At 46.3% G+C, this 19,408-nt stretch overlaps 1 protein-coding gene and 1 long non-coding RNA gene across 3 annotated transcripts in view; both read right to left on the bottom strand.

The window, feature by feature from the left end:
* The window catches only part of jarid2b (jumonji and AT-rich interaction domain containing 2b), an 82,664-nt gene extending 68,821 nt beyond the window's left edge, over nt 1–13,843 (bottom strand). Inside the window, exon 1 of the mRNA XM_019890229.1 lies at nt 13,228–13,843. Coding sequence (XP_019745788.1) covers nt 13,228–13,272 — 45 coding nt within the window. The 5' untranslated portion in view covers nt 13,273–13,843. The remainder of the gene's footprint in view (nt 1–13,227) is intronic.
* Nucleotides 13,844–15,875: 2,032 nt separating this feature from the next.
* LOC109528068 (uncharacterized) overlaps nt 15,876–19,408 on the bottom strand; it is a 36,228-nt gene continuing 32,695 nt past the window's right edge. For both annotated transcript variants that reach the window (XR_002170633.1, XR_002170634.1), the window contains exons 4-5: nt 16,760–16,843; nt 15,876–16,664 (exon numbers count right to left, since the gene is read on the bottom strand). This is a non-coding gene — a long non-coding RNA (uncharacterized LOC109528068). The remainder of the gene's footprint in view (nt 16,665–16,759; nt 16,844–19,408) is intronic.

The raw sequence follows: 19,408 nt of genomic DNA, 5'->3' as shown, positions 1-19,408 counted from the left end.
CACAAGCTCATAACCCCCCCCCCCCAAAAAGACCCCCCCAATGTAAAACTGAAGTGTTTACAGCCTTCCACAAAGCAGCCATTTTGACAGAATGAAAAGAAATGGGTGGGGATGTGTCTAAATGCTGGATCACCAGACACACTTCTGGATCGGCACCAAATTGGAATGAATGCCCTTAGTAATTACTCCGATATGCCACTTTTACACCAACGCTGCGTGAATGATCCTCTTTGGCAGATTGTAATCGCGCTTTTGGGTTAGCCTCTTTCACACAGAGATCCTGCAAAAGTTGCTACATCCGTACCCAGCGAAAGAGGAATGGAGCTGCAACTTTCACACGGCTTCGCGTAATCAGGTAACCAGACAGTCAGTCGATAAAATACTTGGGTCATGCTGTGAAAGTGGCTTTTGACACCAACAGGATGGGAGACGGTCAGGCATTAATATTCTCGGAATTCCAGTTGGCTGGATTGTATGTGAAAAGACTTCAAACTGAAGCTAGAAATGTTTTGATAATGAAAGCGGTGTCCGATTTCAGCCTCCAACATGCAGCGGAGGGGTTTCAGGTGATTTCCGTGTTCGATATACTTTTTCCATTGGATCGATACAGTGTGAGATTACAGTGCGGGCCAAAGTCACGGATCGTTTGAGCTTCGTCGCGTGGGCGGAAAACAGGTGAGCTGCGTGTGAAGGGTAAAGAATGAGGGAGGTACTTCACTGAGAAAATGTTAGGTGAACAAAAACAAGAGCACAAAACGGAGGTGTGATAACCTCAAAATGAATCATCCGCCATGAATCGATAACGCGGTGAGTGACGGGCTGCGCCATGAATCAACAGCCTGGAAAAAAAAATTAATTCGCATTGAAATGACATCTCACGCCAAAAAGGCGGGATAAATCTCAAGTTGGCACACTTCACTAATCGAAAATATATTTTTTTTGACAGCGGCGTTGGCGGCGTCTGGACGGCATTGAGATTGGTTCAAAGTCTTTTACGAGCTGCCAGACGCAGGTGCTGCCAGGAATTCCCGGGCCGCTGCCTGAACCGCTCGCTCCAGACCCCCCCAAACCATAATAAATGTCACAGGGGAGCCACCAAAAGCCAGAGCTTTGTTGTGCGCTACCAAACAGAAGCTGGAAGTGCACGATGGAAATATATGTTAAGAATATCTTTTTTTTTTTTTTTAAACCATTACGGTAGTCGGAGCGTCCTTATGATCGACGCGAGGAGAGATCCGGGGCTAAGATGGGGCCAATTATCCCGCCGTGTCAGCTGAGCTTTAGTGTGCATGTCAACATGACAGTGGCATTTGCAGCGCACCGCCAGCAAATCTCTGGTGTTAAACTTCCACTCCAGCAGCCACTCAACGACAAATCCGCTGCTCGAATGTAAACAATGCGTGCAAAAAACAGTGTGAGGATATCTCAGGTATACCGTTATGCCTCTGGTGAGACGCTATCCCAGGACGTTTTGCGAGTGTTGCTCAAAACGTTTTCCTCGAGAGCCAAACAAAAGAAATGATGCCTTTCTGAGGCCCAATTTGACTTCTAATTAAATACCTGCCGCGTCAATCCATTCTCCAACCCTTTTACAGCAATGGAGCTAATGAAAACAAAAAAAAAAAAAGCACAAAACTGACCCCCTCGAGATAGCAAATCCGCTCCGGTAAACACCGTGTTAGAAAAGAGTTCAGAGAGCCGGTGGATAGATTTCAGCCTGCCAGATGGGTGACAGGGGAGCTAAATGGTTGCGCTAAATCTCCAAAAACAACAATCAGGGGAAGGATAATGCCTGAGTATATACTAAAAGAAGATGTTTTCCGAGATTGTCCGCCTGGAAAATGTACACATTGTCTGTGTGAGCCGCCAGAGGGTAAAGATAAGCCTTGGCCAGCAACAGGCTGATCCCGAGTAAAAATTTGAGCTGCCAGTCGAAAACTCAGCAGTTACGGGTTAAGCTTGGGGCCGGGGCCTAATGCACACTGGCAGGCAGATAAGATTAACCGCTAGGCGACTGGACGCCAACACGGCGAACAGGAAAGACGGGAACTGGTTGCGAGGGTTCTCCCGCCGATGCAAGAGCGTCAAGCTACGCCCTTACCAAGCCTAGCGTCGCTCTCCGCGGTTGTTGAAAAAAAAGAATGAGCGTCTTATCTATCACGTGCAAAACTGAAAGTACTAATCCGCCCGACTGGTTGTGATAAGTGCCTCGTTTGCGTTATGTAACTATGCTTCATTGACTGATGAACTGTTTGGAGGCTTAAAACTGACACTACATTCGCTACATTGCGTGACAAATATCGCGGAGCTCATTAGATTGTGTCAGGCAAAAAGATTTGTTTCCAACTTTTCTTTGGCGCTCCAAAAAACAATCGAGTGTTATTCCGTGTTTCTGAAAATTGGGGCTCCTGTGCCGTCGACAAATATTGGACCAGGTCTCAATTCACGTGATGTTATACACACACGTAGTTTTGAAAGGGGGGGGGGGCATCATTGGTATCCGGGGATCTCTGCGCCACGGCGTTGAGCGATACATGACCCAGGTCTCGATTCGTTCCCGTGGCATTGGTCACGGCCACGGCGTCTGTTGCGCTTTCCTGGTGTGCGCTCCAATTCATCAATAGAAACTCCCATCGAGTGCATGCTCACCAGGTGCGCCGCGTTCATTTAACGCCCCCCCCCACCCCCCTTTAGCGCATTTCTCCGCGTTCCGCCGTGTCCGACAATCTTAAGCCTTTTAAAGCCCCGGTGTGTGTGCCGGTGTGACTGCAGATTACAGCGTAGCCGGAGAACGCTGTGAAACAAAGCCAGGGGCTTAGGCGAGGGGGGGGCGGGGGGGTTTCCAATGCTTAGGGACTTGTAATGTAGGCTCGGGGAGTCCATTCCCTGGCACAATGCGGAGAAGAGGCAATTAAAGGAATGATTGTCACCTCTCAGCGCAGAGATAAAACCCTCATAGCTCAGCGCCTCCGCCCCTTGGTGCTACTCACGTGTATTGTGCCAAGTCTCTAAAGGGGAGGGGGGAGGGGGGGTGGAAAGACTTGCGGTATTAGATTCATACGACAACCTCCTCGAACATATTTCTTTGTGTTGTTCTAGCATTTGAAATGCTTTTTTTTTTTTTTTTTAAATACTGTACACGGGTGGAATGAAATGTGATGTCATGAGACTGTCAAGTGGGGAAATCGCTACGACAGCCTTGCGGTTTGCCATTTGTGTCGCGACGTACGCGCAGCTGTCTTCCGTTCTCAGTGTTTGAGAGTAGCGACAACGGTGACCCTTTCCAGAATTTTGCGTTTTTAAATGTTTCCGTTCTGGGTGGGCATAAAAACGGCACCTGTCCCGCGTCGTCGGCGCCGTGTCAGTTGTGACAAACTAGCGCATGAGCTGTTTTCAGAGCTTGGCAGAAACGCGAAAGGTTTTCATCTCCCAAAATTTTTCACACACACGTTCTTAAACGTTTTAGTTTACGGAAAACAACACCTTTGCTGCTGTGGCTATCGTTTCGGTTGTGCACGACATTTGTGTCCAACAGAAACGTACGTTGTTTCCTTCTGCAAAACTTTTGAGATGTTTTTAAAAAACAAAAACAAAGTTTTCACATAAACAACTACAACAAAGGCTGCAATTTCTAAAAAGGCTGCCCGAATTGAGAATTCTAAAACTTGACTATGATGATCACAAACAAGTGAAATAACGCTGATTTAGACGCTCTTTCCCATCAATGCCGAATTACGAACATGTGAAAGAAAATATCGAAGCTTCCAGCGCCTATTTAAAAAAAAAAAAAAAACAGGCTACTGTATCAACAGAAATTTACACCTTGGTGGCATCCGTCACTCTAATCTAATGCGCTGTTTGCACTTAATTAAATTGCTTAACCTGTCACCGCGCAGGCCTCGCTGGATTTAGTGCGAGCGCTAATGAATGCATCGCTACTTCCGTCGTAGCCGTATTGTCAAACCGACAGGTCAGGCAGCACCCGTCTCTCGGCTCTGAATCGGCAGATAAACGAAAGAACGGGACAAACAACGTGAAATGATTTGTGCTTGAGCGACTGCGTCTCTTTATGCTGTCCAGGAGTGTAAAATAATGCCTCGCCAATCTGTTAGCAGCTTTAGCTTCAGAGAAAACAATCATAGGAAACAGTGGGCAAATTTACTACAGGAAACCCCCACCACCCCCTCTTTCAAGACTACATTTTCCCACTTCGCATCACTTGTGTGACTCACGCGATGACGCTTGCGACTTCCGCAGACGACCAGACGCTGTCGAATCCATTGAAACCGGAAACTGTCTAGCTGAACACTTTCAACAAAACATTGTCACACCTGCCATGTTTGTGTCCAAACGTGCTAACAAAAGTACAATGATCCAATTTTATCCGCACGCGCTACTCCCGAAGCCAAGAATGCCGTGCGACACTGACACGCGGGCCTAAATCGATCAGGATTCCTTCTCCCTTGACAATCGCAGATTGCCATTTGGGGGAAGATTCCATGTACACGGGCCGCAGGAACAAGAACAAGCCCAGATGGTCAGATGAAATGAGCGGAGCATCATGAGCGGTTCAAATTGGAGCGGCTTCCCGTTCCATTTTGGCAGAACAAAAGTAACACAATTAGAATGGCACTCACAAGTCCATTGAGAAATCCAACCACGTCACACATGCACTCACCAAGCTCCTACCATTGAGATCTCGATGAAAAGACCTCGTGCCGGCCACAAAACATACTGCCAATTAGCTTTTTTGGGTTTTGGAACGGGCCTGCGTTGAAGACGACTGGGGCCCAACGAAACCACAGAAGTCATCGTTGCCGGCAAGTACCGTGAAGAGCGGAAAGTCACGGGCAGTCGACAAATCGGGATGGATGGTGGCAAAGAACGACATGAAGCTACTCGACTCATTTCAACATAGTTCCTTGACACCAAGACAGTGCCAATTCAATTCTTTTACAAGAATTGGTGAGTTTCTCAGCAATAATGAAACGAGAGGAGGCCCATCGAACGTAGTACTGGAAAGAAATTTGGTTTGACTTCCCCTTTTCAAAATAAAACCAAATACAGTCAACCCTCGGTTTTCGAACGTCTCTGTTCTCGACCAAATCGGTTTTCGACCAAAAATTTCGAGTTTTTTATGCCTCGGATTACGACCGAAAATCGTTTCTCGACCAAACTGAGCGCACTTGAATGCGCCACTTGACTCCTCTCACCTACCCTACATGAGGAAGTGACGCTTCCTCGTGTAGCGTTCCATTGTGAGCAGACGTGTTCAATAAAGATTTTTTTTTTTTTTTTTTAAAGAGCATGGTTTCGGTTTTCGAACAGCCTTCTGGAACGGATTATGGTCGAAAACCGAGGTATGACTGTACATCAGAAACATGTGGGGGGGGGGGGGACCCTGTACGTCTAAAGCAATGACAAAGTATAAAGAGTTCCCGATACAATTACACAACACGTAAATAATACTCAATTCGCGCTGGGGAAACCATTTGATCAATTGCAATCAAAGTCACATTGAGAAACTGTCTGGTAGGTAGTAAGGTGGAATGAGTATGAAATTGTGTTGAGAAAAGAGACGATAACTAGCATCAAAATTCTGCGCTGGTTCCATAAAAGCTGTTTGTAAATCTGATCAATTTGTTTGACGCGGAAGTGATTCTGGACATGGGGGAAGGGGAGGGGAGGGAGGGGGGGGGGGGGGGAACTTGATGTCATCGAGGAACATCCCGCCATGACGGCGCCATTTGCACAAAACGTACAGTAGCGACAGTCATCATTTTAGCATCAGTCTCGACGTTTTTATGAGAGCGGGCCTGGCGGCGGCGGCAAATCGATATGGCCTCTTGTTGCCTCGTCCCCCGAGGCTTAATTCGCACAACGGCTTGTGTCACAATAACGGAGGATCAGAGGGTGGGGTGAAAAAGGTAGCGGCTGTTTATGAAACGGATGCAGCAGCGCAGCGAGTTGGCTTTGTCGCGGGAGGTGGACGTAAAGGTCAATAGAGGCTAAAGTCGGATTAAAAACTCAAGCGTCCTTTTAGTCGCGTTTAATATGAAGCAATTACGTCGACATAGTTGACAACTCAACTCAACTATGGTCAAACCCTCAAGCAATGCAGCATTGCCCCTTGTCGCAACTTGGGTGAGAAAACCGCTACAATCAGCAAATGTACATCAAAGAGGTTTGGTGCATTTGGGAGGCATAAAATGCGACATTTTTTGTAAATTTAAGGGCATCCGGTATCAAATATTTTTAGCATCACTTATTTTACCAAATGTGCCGATGATTCACGTAATGGGGAGAAAAAAAAGATTTTATACTATTAAACAATAACAAAAGAAGCACAAGGTGCAGGTACAGTGAAACTCCTCTACAATGAAACCTACATGGGCGAAAATACCCCCTAGTGTGAAAAAAATCTTCATGCATTAACACCATTCCCACTCTCCTGCCCCCCCCATACAATGAAAAAAAAAACCCTGTTGTGTTATACGAAATCTTTTTCTCTGCTCTTGCCTCGCGATGAGATTCACTACAACGAAGTCTCATCCAACAGCGACCTCGACTGCTTCGTTCGGAAACGACAACAGCAACCACCACACTGGTTTACACATGCGCAGTAGTCCAGGAAGTATTTGTTATTGTTAGTTTCAGACGCAGCAAGAACGTTGCATTGCTAAAATGGCTACAAAACGGACCTTTGGATGTCAAGCAGCTAAGACAAGAAGAGCTCTGACGTTGGAAGAGAGGGTAAAAGTGATCAAAATGAAAGACGGAGGAAGCTAAATAAAACATTATCCAAGAAATTGATGGAAGTGAAAGTGAATGCTGATCGTAAATTTCGCAATTTCTTTCCCTTTTTTTCTTTCTACACTGACTATATGAAGTGTCAAATAAGTGTATGCTCATACTTATGCACTATTGGAATAAAAATGAAGAGTACACATACGTTTGTGTGTATGTGTGTGTGTGTGTGTTTACATCTGAGATCAAATTTGCTACAGTGAAAAACCCCCTGTTGTGAAACATTTCTTGCTGCAAACATGATTTCGTTGTCGAGGAGTTTCACTGTAGTGTTTTCGCCAGCCTGGCATCGCCATTGTTACATTCTGTATCCACACACTGTCGCATCTGTGACAGCATATGTGTGCTGCTTTCAAAGGCAAAGCCTGGCTGGCTTGGTGAGTGATGTGGGAGTTGGCGAATGAAAATGAAGTTAGCTTTGGTAAGCTGGCCTGTGAGTCTAATGTTTCAATCTCGTTTTCTTACGCCTTGCCTAATAAAGCCCCCCCCCCCAAAAAAAAAGCGGCTGTGGCTATCGCGTGTGAAGGCATTACGATCCATCGTAACTAAGAAAAAGTAGGCGATGATAAATCGACTAAAAATGTCAAACGTGCTGCTGTGTGAGCCATTTTTGCTTTGCAGTAGACACATTACGACGCTTTATCGTCTTTTGGACTCGCGAAATGAGTCGATAATTTAGTCACTGGAAACGAGAAGGGGAAACAGTTGTCTTTGATCAAACTAAAATGATAATTCAGTCTCGTGGTATTGTGAAGGGAAAGCTGTGGGACACACACACACACACACACACACCCTTTCAGAGCCTGACCAGCTGTCCCGCTCCCCTCAATCTCCGTCCACACCCACAGGGGCAGCAGCGTATAAATCACACAGCGGAATGAAGTCATACGTGGCGCTCGCATGTGCGTCACGTACGCACACATCCTTCCACACCTCCGCCACCATTTCACTGCGCTCACCTCCGCATAGCAAGACGAAAACAACCAGCTCTTTTTCACAAAGACAACCACCCACACCTACATTTGCCCGCCTATAAATACTTCTGGAGCTGCCTTCGAAACTGCTTTATCTGCCGGACAGGCGTGCACCTGAAGACTTTGCCTGCACGAGCGCGAAAGACTTGAAAGGCTGCAAACGGCCGATAAAGGAGTGAAGGACCCGTCGTTGCATAACAAGTGTTTACCGGGCGGCGCGTGTGACGTAATGCCAGCCGTGTGACGTAATGCCAGCCCAACGGTCCGCGACGGGAGCGTCTTCAAACATCCTAGGAAAGCAACCCGGCGGATAAATGCAGCGGCCGGTTGCAGCAATTTTATAGGCTCTTGAATTGCTACCGAGAAATGCGCATCAAATTCGGGTGTGTAAAGTGCTGTAATGATTAACAGAACCCTGGCGATGCCAGCGTTGTACCGCATTGGCTCGGAGATGAGGACTTTTGAGTAGAAGATCAAGATTAGATGGTTGATCTTAGCTTGTCATGTCGATTGTGAGGGCGGGGGGATGACAACACGTTTAAAGTCGAAACAGTTGAGGCACCTGGCACTTGAACATAGGATGTAAAAGGTGGGCCACAAGTAGTGCTGGAGAAGTTCAAGGAATGTCGCAATAATCACGGAAGGCCCGTTTACAGCACTTATTGCATTCAAGGAGGTTAAAAAAAATCAATAAATCAAATGAATTGTTGCAGTATTTATAAAGTTCTTTCTGGAGTGAGTGACAAACAGCGTGCAAAAAAAATAAAAATTTAGCCACAGACATTCAACTTGTGCTATTTGGTAATCCAGCAGCGCTCAGGCCCTCTTTTGTCGTTGTATAGCCGCGAATAAATATGGCCTTGAATGGCTTTTTCCTCGGGCTAATTGTTGGCATTGGGAGTTGGAGGTGTCACAAAAGCTAAATATTAGCGTCAGTCACGGTTCTGGTTCACAAAAGGCGTGTTTTTTTGCCGCGTTTTGGGTGGGAAAGAAACCCACACTGGAGCGTTAGAAACATACATTCAGTTCGGTGTTTATGTTGTCACAAAACAACATTCGGGGAAGTCTTGAAAGATCAGCTCCGAAGCGAGAGGTTTTATTGAGAAGAAATGCCTGGCAGTCAATGAATGAACGGCTCCGCACCTTCTTCATATTTGCATAGAGACAAAACAAGCTTTCTTTCTTAGCGTGTTAGACAAACGACTCGCAACTCATTTGGAGGTCACATCTGTTATAAAAGGGCGCTGTGGTCGGCACAAGAATACGGCGGGCGGAAAAATAAATGCATGTTTGCCGAGACGAATGTACATATATGGAAGGAACGTGTAGCGAGCGGCAGAAGCGCTGCCGAGTCCAGCGAAACATACGGAAAAGATGCTAACTCTTCGCCTTTCACCGGCTCCGCGGGGAACATAAACACGAGTGCGGGCCAGTCAAATAAACAGGCAATAAAGCAGCGCTCCGCTTTTGGTTTGCGACGGTCGCCATGGATACTGGGGGGGTGCTGCTGCTCCCCACCCTCCCAGCCATGTTGCGCACACGTGAGCATTTGCATTGAAACATAAGATTCAATGAAGCGCGGCGAGGCTCGGGCACGGCAGAAAAGAAAACAACTCTCTGACCCACGAGCCCACGTCGAGAGGCCCCACATTTCATTTTGGACGGCCCCAGAAGGGGAGAAAGAAAGAGAGGGAAGGGGGGCGGTGGGGCTGGGCTGGGCCTTTTGCAACTCGTCACTCTGTCCGGCCCTGCTCACTCGATTTTGGTTTCCTGGGCGCATTTTGGCTGTCATCATCCTCCTCCTCCACCTCCTCCTCCTCCTCTTCATCATCATCATCATCGGAGGTGGTGCGCCTGATGAAACAAACCCTGACAGCCTCTTTACATTTGCAAAGGCCCCTGCAGCAGCTGTGCTCGTCCCACACTCGCACGCACACACAAAATTGGGAGTGTGAGGCTCCAGCTGGGGCCTACAGGAAGGAGCGGCATCAGCGCAGCAACAACAACAAACAACAAAAAACATGGGTGTCGGAAACGCCTTTTCGTTTTTTTTTTTTTTTTTCCCCCCCCCCCCCCCCCCACTGTCGCCGCGCGCATGGAGGACGACAGCACTGCTACCAGGTTAACCTTCGCAAAGACATTTTTGGTTTAAGACAATGCCACAAAAGAAAAACTGTGCAAGTCGTGACTCGACGGTGTTGTGGAAACAGGAGTTCAGAACATTGGGGCGATTCTCATCAAGAATAACTTTCCTCTTAGTCGATCAGGGAAAACTGGTTTATTGTCCCAGTTTAGTCTAAGTAGCATCGAAACAATGACGTGGGAATATCTCGTGAGACTTTAGCCACTGGTGCGCAGGCAGAGTTTAGAACAAGAAAATTCGTCCATTAAAATTATTTTCATAGACATCTCCACTCTCCTCAAGACGAGGCATAAACATTGAGCCCAAACAAAACCACCTGTGGCGGGATGAAAACACGATCAGCTCGGTGCGCACCACATAATTTATTCTACACTGACATCTAAACAGGAGTTGAGAACATTCAGCGGACAAGCCTTAAAAAAACATTTCAAGTCAAAATTTTGTGTGACACCAAGCAGAAACTACAGAAAGATGTCGGCAAATCTCGTGAGCATCTCAAGCACTTTCCACTTTGACTAAAAGGAGGGCATTGCGCTCAATCCGCTACAGGCTACGTTATCTGGCTCCACGTGACAATAATCTGGAAGCGGGAGTTCAGAACATTGATAAACAGCCTTCTGCCACCTCATTAAAAATACTTCTACATTCAGAATATCCACGCGATCGAGAAACAACCATGAGAGACGGCCCAAACGAAGCTGGGCTGCGAACTCGCCATGATTTCCTCCCGAGGACAAAATTATGGCAGCGGGGCGTTTTCCAGTGGATCAGTTTTGCCTGGTTCGCTTTTATTACGCTTAATCAATGATTTCATTACTAATGAAGACGCTATGGTTTATTGGGGTCTGGGGGGGTGGTTGCTCGTGTTTGAGGGGAAATGGTTAAGCCGAGCATGCATAATTGTCTTACGCTAATTAAGGGAGGGCACCGGGGGATCAGTAAGGCCCGGCTTGAAAACTGGATAGAGGGGGTTAGTAGAATGAGGGAGGTGGAGGGGTGGGGGGTTAAGAGTTGTCCTTGCAGGTTTGGCAGAAATGTCGACGCGCCGACTGCAAGCAGCTGCTGATAAATGCAAGACAGATGTGGAATATGCGCGTGCTAGCGGCGGAAAAAACTCCACAGACACAATCATGGCACTCCAAACCGTTTCAGTATGAGGTCATCCGCACACTTCTAGATGGCAAAAGCTCCTACGGAGCTATTAGTTTATTTGTTTAGCGACCAGGCACATTTGTAAACAGAAAACTTTTTTTTCCGAATTAAAATCAAAACATAGCTACATCTCTGCTCTTCTCCACTTTGCAAAGAGTGCAAATGACCTTTTGTTAGCCATGCTAGTTAGCTACTTAGCTGCCTTGGCAGAATGTCTTCAATTGTAGACGCGTTAACTCTCATAACTGTTCTCAGCTTTAAAGTAATGCATTTACATTATCTGTTCATCCGATTGTAAGACGCTGTGTGGCTGAATGAAAGCACACATATCTACCACGATATGCCCCATTCTTTGGGTTTAATGTCAAAGGTCATGTCATCCTTATAGGAATTGTGCGCGATTTCTGTCTGTAAGAGACTAATGACAAGTGTTTATCTGGCGGTGGGCTGCGGCCTTGACTGGTTTCTGTGTAAAAAGGCATATAAAATGCAGTCATTGTTCTCAAAGCAAAATATGCCAACGATGGCTTCAAACGAGTATTTTTGTCATGCTGGATTCAGCGCCAACCAACTACCTGTTGTGCTTTGTTTAAACTTGAGATGGCATAAAAACGCTATATCTTCTTTGATGGGAATTTCGCAGGATCTCTGTAAGAAAAGACTAATGGCGCATCCCGTCTTATGGTCACTGCATTCTGTGTGAAAGAGGCACACCCAGAAAGCTTCTTGCTGCAATTCTGATGGTTCTCAGTGTGAAAGTCCCGTTTATCATTCATTTTCATCAGTGTGATAGGACACTGTGCGGCTGGGTTTTGATTAAAAGACGAAAGCCGACAGATGCGAGGTGATCTCTTATAGCGATTTCACAGGATCTGTGTGAAAGAGACTCACATTTAATACAAGTCCATCCATTCCAACTACGGTGATGCATATATTTAATAGTAGATGACAAAATCGTTGCCGACAAGCTGCTCAACCAGACATTGAACCCTTGGGTTTTCTGTGCCAAACGAGCGAGTACGTGAACGCAGCACCACCAACAACGTGCGAGTACGTGCAGCAAACTTTAAATGGCCAGACGAGACGGGAACAAAGCGACTACACGACAACTTCAACGACACGTTATAAGACTACACGACCCCCGCAAAATTCACATAACTCTTGCCAGCTGAGAGTGAAATACCCACGGCCCGTTCGCCGGCGGCGTTGCACGCGAGCAGAAAATGGTCGCTTCTCGTCACGTTCATGAGCCCCACGTCCCCCTGCAATGCGACTCGTTTAAACGAGTCGGTTAACAAAACAAAAACATCCTTGAAGCGTAAAAGTCACCATTTTGTTGTGTTGTTTAGGGTGGGGAATGACGCTAGCAGGCTAACCGCGCGAGGTTTTGCTTCGATGTTAGCTAGCTAGCAGAAGGTCACGCCAATACCTGCCGGATTCCAAATCGCCACCCCAAAAAGGGGCTACCAAAGTGGGATAACTCGTGTATACGACCCGCCCCTTCTTCCCTCCCACGGAAAACACGTTGAAATGGGGGTTAAATACAAGATGGAAAAAAAATGATGATTTTGCGTGACCCCCTTTCCCTTCCACGCTCACTTGGACGAGGAAGGGGCTGATTAAAGGGACCACAGACGACAACACACTCGCGTGGAGTTAAAAGACGCTCGCGTGGAATTAAAGCGCTCCAAAGCTGGTGTTATTATTCGTCAACATTTCCCCCCTCCACAAAAAAGTGAGATAACACGAAGAGACCGAGCTGGGGGCTGGTGGGGTGAGAGCCATGGCCGACGATGCCGACGACTGCCCCCCACACTGAAACGCGAGCACACAAAAAGCCATTTTGGCTCCAAATTAAAGCCACGTTGTGTCAATTTAACACAATTCAACCCAATTAGCACAAAAGTGGACACAATGTAGTCAGGCACGGTCGCGAAACCAGCAACCGCGGCCACAAAGGTGTCCACAAAAGCTCCGAAAGAGGACTAAACATTGATGAATGCTGGAGTTTGACGTCAAATTTGGGGTTTAAAACGTGTTTTGAAAAGGCACAATCTGCCTGCTGGGAGCTTCACCCGCGACTCTTCCTTCACCTTCCCTCCAGATGAAAGTTGAAGCATTTAAAGGAGAGAAACTTGAAGGTGTACTTACGTATTTCTTCTGAATAATATTCCGTTTGGGTCTTTCTTTGCTCATTATGCACTCTCTCCCCCCACCCCCAAAGAGGGAAAACTAGAAACGAGAGAGTGGCCACATGAATGTCTCCCCTCACCCCCCCCCCGAGGAGCACCAGCGAATTAAAATCCCCGAAGAGGAGAGAGAGAGAGAGAGAGAAAAAATCCTTTAAAAAAAAACCTTCTTTCGCTCGGCGTTTATCCTTCAAAGTTGGTTAAAAACCGGTAAAATATTCCCGTTGGAGGGCCGACGAAGGACCGAAGCCGAGTTCACTCGGGAGTACCATAGCCCAAACAATCGCAACACAACAATAAGTTCCGTTCGGCTGCTCAGGCTCGGATCCCGGTTCTTCTTTCACCATCGTCCGCCGCCGCCGCGCGTTAGGTGTTCATATCCCTCCTCCAGGGCACAATAAATAGGGTGAATTAAAAAAAGACTATCAACCTACGTATATATATAAAAATAACAACAAAACAAAAAAAAATACGCGTCTTATGTCCTCTCTCGCCGGAGCTTCGCTGCTGCGGTCGTCTCGAGAGCGTCTCCAGCGGCACTGGCGAGTCGAGTCCGAGCAGCTCCTTTCTTCGCAGGCGTCAGCCTATCACGACGCGGAGGAGCAGCGGCAACTTTAAATATGCCTCTGAGGCGGCCCCACGCAGAGAAACCACGCAAAAAGAGACCCCATGGAGCTCTTAATCTGTCCATGTGTGCCTTTACGATAGGTGACCGCAACACGTCGGACTCGAAAGAGAGTTTTAACGCCGTGAAACAGAAATGAACACTTAAAAGAGAAAACTGGGAAATCAGAAAATTAGAGGGACAAGTGAACGCCCCTTTTACTGAGTTATGGTGCGTTCCGCATACCTCGGAAATCTGAAAACTACAAGGTGGAAAGTCAAAGAATTCAGAAAGTGGTCCATCAAAGCTCGGAGAGCAAGAAAACACGCCACGTTTTTACTGTGCGTCACACTCTGGAGAGTTTTACCACGATTAAACAGAAATTGGGATTTGTACTTTTTTTATTTTATTTTTAACGCCATCAAACAGAAATTAACATTTTTTATGATAGAAAGTTGGAAAATCAAAGCATTCAAGAGACAAGTGAACGCCCCTTGAAGTAAAATATTTGATAATGCTTTCTACAAACCTCCGAACTCTGAAACATATAAAAGCTGTGAATTGACGGAATTCATAAGACAGTTATAAGTTATAATTACCAGGGTGCGCTCCATAAACCTTCGTAATGTAGAAAATGTGATATGTATTTACTATCCGTCTCACTCCAAACTGAGTTTTAATGCAATTAAATCGTCATGGAGATTTTCATTGCAGAACGCTGGCCGTTCAGAGAATTCGGTGGACCCTCAATTTCTGACCTCTGAAATAGGAAAAATAGAATGCAAAGAAAAGTCGGATTTGAATGTAGCATGATAAAAGCAATCCAATTGGATGCTTAGTCCGCTTGTTCGGGAATGCCAGGACATAATTGCAATTAAAACGAAAATAATTTCACGAAATAGCACTTATGTGAATGTATTTCTCCAAAACATTAAACACAATCAGATCGGAGGTTTAAAAAGTTGGGGATGAAACAAAAGGAACAAAACAATGAGCGTCAGAGGCTTCTCAGAGTTTATATAAATTGGCCCCCATCCCCCTCCCTCTACTTCCAACCAACCCCCCTGCATTGTTTCATATCAGGAAACTGCAAGGTTCAGCTCTTTAAAAAAAAAAAAAAAAAAAAAAAAAAAAGTCAGGCCAATGCCTTCATGCTAATCTTGGTAACGCTAATACCTGTACAGCGCAAGTGATTGAAGAAACCACCAAAGAAATACCTTTTTTTTTTTTTTTAATGAAAACTTGTCATTCAACGTTGACACGGTTGAAACTGGAGCCAGGAATTATTTACAGTATATAATCTGTCCAATCATTATTCATTTTGCCCCTCGATCAATGTCCGTCTGTCCCAACAGCCTCAGGAGTCCTGTAGGCTATTCTGCGGCTGCCTGTTTCTTGCCCCCCCACCCCACCCCGATCCTGGCCTACCCCCTCCCGTGCCTCCCCTCGGTGTTGGTTTGCTCGGGGGTCTCGAGGCCCGCTGGCTGGTGCTGACATTTGGGCCGCTGTCGATCGATGAGACGAGATGCCCTGAGATCTTGACGTCATTAGCAGAAACGCCAGGCCAATACGGCGCTGAGGGCCGCCATTGTTGTTTTTGTTGTGACCAACTCGCATAGATTGAACATCTTTTCACGACAGTCTTCAGCGTTTGCAAAAACAATGCCGATTTCAAAAAGTGTTGCACTACGACTGCTGACATGTTAATTGCGACGTCCTCAGACATGCTACATTGAACACGGGTACTTGTTGGCCATTTTCAGCAGTGGCACAAAATCGCTTGTGTTTTTTAAGTGTTCTCTTAAATATTCGTGTCTTTGTATGCTGAAAGACATTCACACGCAAATGGAAAAAAAAAAAGTAATTGTTGTCAGTCAGGTTAGATGTCATTTTTTTAAACTGTTACACAACAGCGCTTGTCTTCTTGTGTTGCGCTAGTCCATGGCCAGAAAACCGAGTTACATTTGCGCTCATCAACAGCCAGACTGGCTGGTGTATTTTTCTTCTTTTTTTTTTTCTTTGGTTGCTCTTTCAAGGGACTTGTGGATTTAAAAGTGCTCTTTGGACACTCGTATAAACGGCAAAGCCAACAAACTGTAGAGTGTGTGTGTGTGTGTGTGTGTGTGTGTGTGTGTGTGTGTGTGTGTGTGTGTGTGTCCGTGCGTGTGTGTGTTTGTGTGTGTGTGTGTGTGTGTGTGCGCGTGTGGTGGAGACGGCCAGGAATTGATTAGAGCTTTCACTCTCAATGTGGTTAATTGCCCAGTGAGGCTTAGCAGACGGTGCTGGCTAGATTGATGTCCGATATCCAGGAGGGGGGAGTCTGTGTGTGTGTGTGTTTGTGTGTGTGTGTGTGTGTGTGTGTGTGTGTGTGTGTGTGTGTGTGTATTTGCGTGTATGTGTGTAATGGAGGCTGAACTGATTCAGGAAGCATTGATAAGGGGCCAAGAATTCTCCAATTAATGTTGAAAGCTGCACTGCTTAAATGTCTCACAACACTGTGGAATGATAAAGCCCAAAAGAGTTTTCCAGGGTAGTCGGAAAAATAAAATGTAATCAAGAAAAAATAAGAAACAAAATGTCACAAAAGTAGCATCATGAAGGGGGTTGTTTTGCTTGGACGTTCTGGTTTACAATATACAAAAAAAAAAAAAGTAAAAATCAGGATTCCCCCTTTTTCCAGAGCCTCAACGGGGTGGGTGGTGGGGGGGAAGGGAATACATGCTTTGCGGGCCCCCGAAACTCAAAGTGTCCTCGAGGGCCCCGAAACTGGGATGAAGTGCTCTAAGTTGACCCATCTGGAAGGTAAACGCACAAGCGTGTTAAGATCACAGCCTGGGCGCCACAGGCTGCGGCTTGCTTTGGCTAATGAGGCGCCCATCCCGATGCTCACCTGGCAACCCTTTTCAAAATCCACCGCCGGCTTTTCAACTTTTTCCCTATGCGGCCTCGTTTCCTTCTCTTTGTTGTCCATTTCCTGGTCCGGGACAACAAAGACCATGTCACAACAATGGTATTGGGGATATAATGTATTTGATCATGCTGCGATACCATCGTTGTCCAAATATGGTCAATCTTTCCTTTCGACACAAATTTGATACGATCGGTCTGTCGCCACATCATCTGCACTATTAAAAAAATTCAAAGTGTTGAAAATAGCTTGCCCACGAATCTCTTCGCTCTGCCTGAGAAGTGTCATAAAAGTCCATCAGTCTACCAGTCCATTTTTTTTTTCATTCTGTTGTGCTTTTTCTTTGGCTTTTTGGTGACCCTTGTGGGCAGATTTGCATGGCCCTGCCTCAATTTCACATTTTCCACAAGACGTTGAGTTAAACCAGAGCTAATTCTCCAGTATACCCCCCCCCAGTTCCCCCCCCATCCCTCCAAAAATCCCACTAGCATGTGAGGTACCTTTTACGCCAGCGGCACCCCACGGTGAGGATCGGCACTCAGCCATGCATCCTTGAGCCCACTCGCCCTCACACACACACACACACACACACACACACACACACACACACACACACACACACACACACACACACACACACACACACAAAATCTATCCTTACTCACTTAGTTCAAGTACAATTACCCGTATTTCATCGGCAAATCAAACCAGAGCTGACAATCAAAATGAAAGTAACCTTCTCGCACGCAGCTCACGCTACAGCCGGCCTATTAGCCACGAGACGTACGGAGCTATATTCCGGCGCCCACCCGGGGATATGCAAATGAGAAGGACCTCCCGTGTGACTTATCTCGCTTTTTATCATGCAAAACATCTTGGCCTGATAAGCGAGGGGGCTCTTTTGTGAGCAGGTTATCACATTTTTTTTCAGTTAACTTTAGTCAAAAGATGTAAAAAAAATCTGGTGAGTGTAATTACAGTGCAACATCAGCTTGTTTTGAATTACTCGTGCACATCTAAAGGCGCTATTGAATAATGAGGCACAGGATATGATTGGAAGTAACATCGGGGGAAAAAAAAACAACTTCTCCTTACGTCGCTTCTCCGTTTCCGAGCATCTCGGTGCGTCTTTGTGTGTCGGACCACCCAGACGGCACCCCGGCCCTGGCGGGCTCCAGCTGTTCCCCTGCTGTGGCTCCAGTTTGTGTTACTTTGTCCCACCCGAGCGACCCACTTTCTCCGTTTTCCTCGCTACCAAGAAGAAAAATCGGGGGAGCTTTTGTGTCCCGTGCAGGTGCCTCAGCTATGGGGGGGGGGGGGTAATTCAGCCTGGGACAACCCCCAAACCAACCCTCCCTCACCATTCTTCCCCCACCTGTGACAGGTCTTGACCCACATGAGTCAGACCAGTCACCCCTTAGCGTTACAAGCTTTTTGTGGGAGCGAACCGGCGGCACACTCCAGACCAGTCCGGTTTTGGCAGCCAGACGGTGGAATTTAGAAGCTGAAGCGCCCACCGCACCCGGCATGATGCGGCTGAAACCGTCTCGTATTGGATCATCACAAAAATAACGACAATTGCGACTCACTCCCGCAAATTGTGAGATTTAGTTATGGGGGGCTTGTGACGTTAAATGGTGAGCCCGGATAAGCTTTTGAGGGTGCACATATAGCGTATTGTACTTTGTCACTTGAAACCAAACACGATAAGCAATTTTGCTACAAAAAGAGGACTTGAGCGACAATAAAAGTGAGAGCGGGGCTATATTGAGAGGCTTACCTTCCCTAATTCACTGCAATGGACCCAGCATGGGATGTACTTATTGGGTTCCAAAGTGTTTTTAGTCATCGGTTACATAAATCGAGATGGAGCTGAACAAACCAGTGATCGAAAGCCACTGTGAAGTGAAAATAAATCTCTTGCGAATCGGTCACACCACAGCACTAATTGAAATGCAGTTTGCTCAGAGGTGTTATGGCATGACTCCTTCTTGTGACTGGCGAACAAGTCGGCCTTGAGCTTGTAAAAAAAGTACACCGGGACAGTTCAGAAAGCCACACGTTTTGTGGCTATTAACATTTCTACCCAGAAAGCCGGTTTAGTTCTGTTGGATTTGTTTTGATAACTGCAACAGTGACAAAAATTGGGCGAAACGATACTGGACAAATGTCATGTACATCAGAAAACACTCATTCTGTGAACTGGTCTGTGACTTTGAACATGTTTCTTAACTTTTCCGGGGCATGACTTTCTTCTTGCTTCTGATTGGCTGTCACAGCCTTAGTGGTTGTGATGCTTGTGGTAGTTTTTTTTTTTTTTTTTTTTTTTGGTGTTATTTCAAATTAAGAGTCTCCGTGGATGACTTTAGCGACGCAAAGTGTTTGCGGTCATAGCCGGATGGATGCTTATATCCCGTATTATACTCCCAAATTGCCTTTCAGTCAAGCATTAAGTATATTTAAAAAAAAAAAAAAAAAAAATCAATTTTCCAAAGCACATCACATGTGTTAATCCTGCCTTGTTATCTAGCACATCAAAGCCAATTTATCCCGATTTAACATCAGTTCTCAGCCCGGCCAAGAGGAAAAGCACCGGCGTATGAATTAATGATGCCCCCCCCTCCCCACCCT

Source organism: Hippocampus comes, unplaced genomic scaffold (genome assembly GCF_001891065.2).
Source record: "Hippocampus comes isolate QL1 unplaced genomic scaffold, H_comes_QL1_v1.1 scaffold71, whole genome shotgun sequence".
Lineage (NCBI taxonomy): Eukaryota > Metazoa > Chordata > Actinopteri > Syngnathiformes > Syngnathidae > Hippocampus > Hippocampus comes.
The sequence above is the reverse complement of the archived record's forward strand: the minus strand, read 5'-3'. Positions and strand labels throughout refer to the sequence as shown.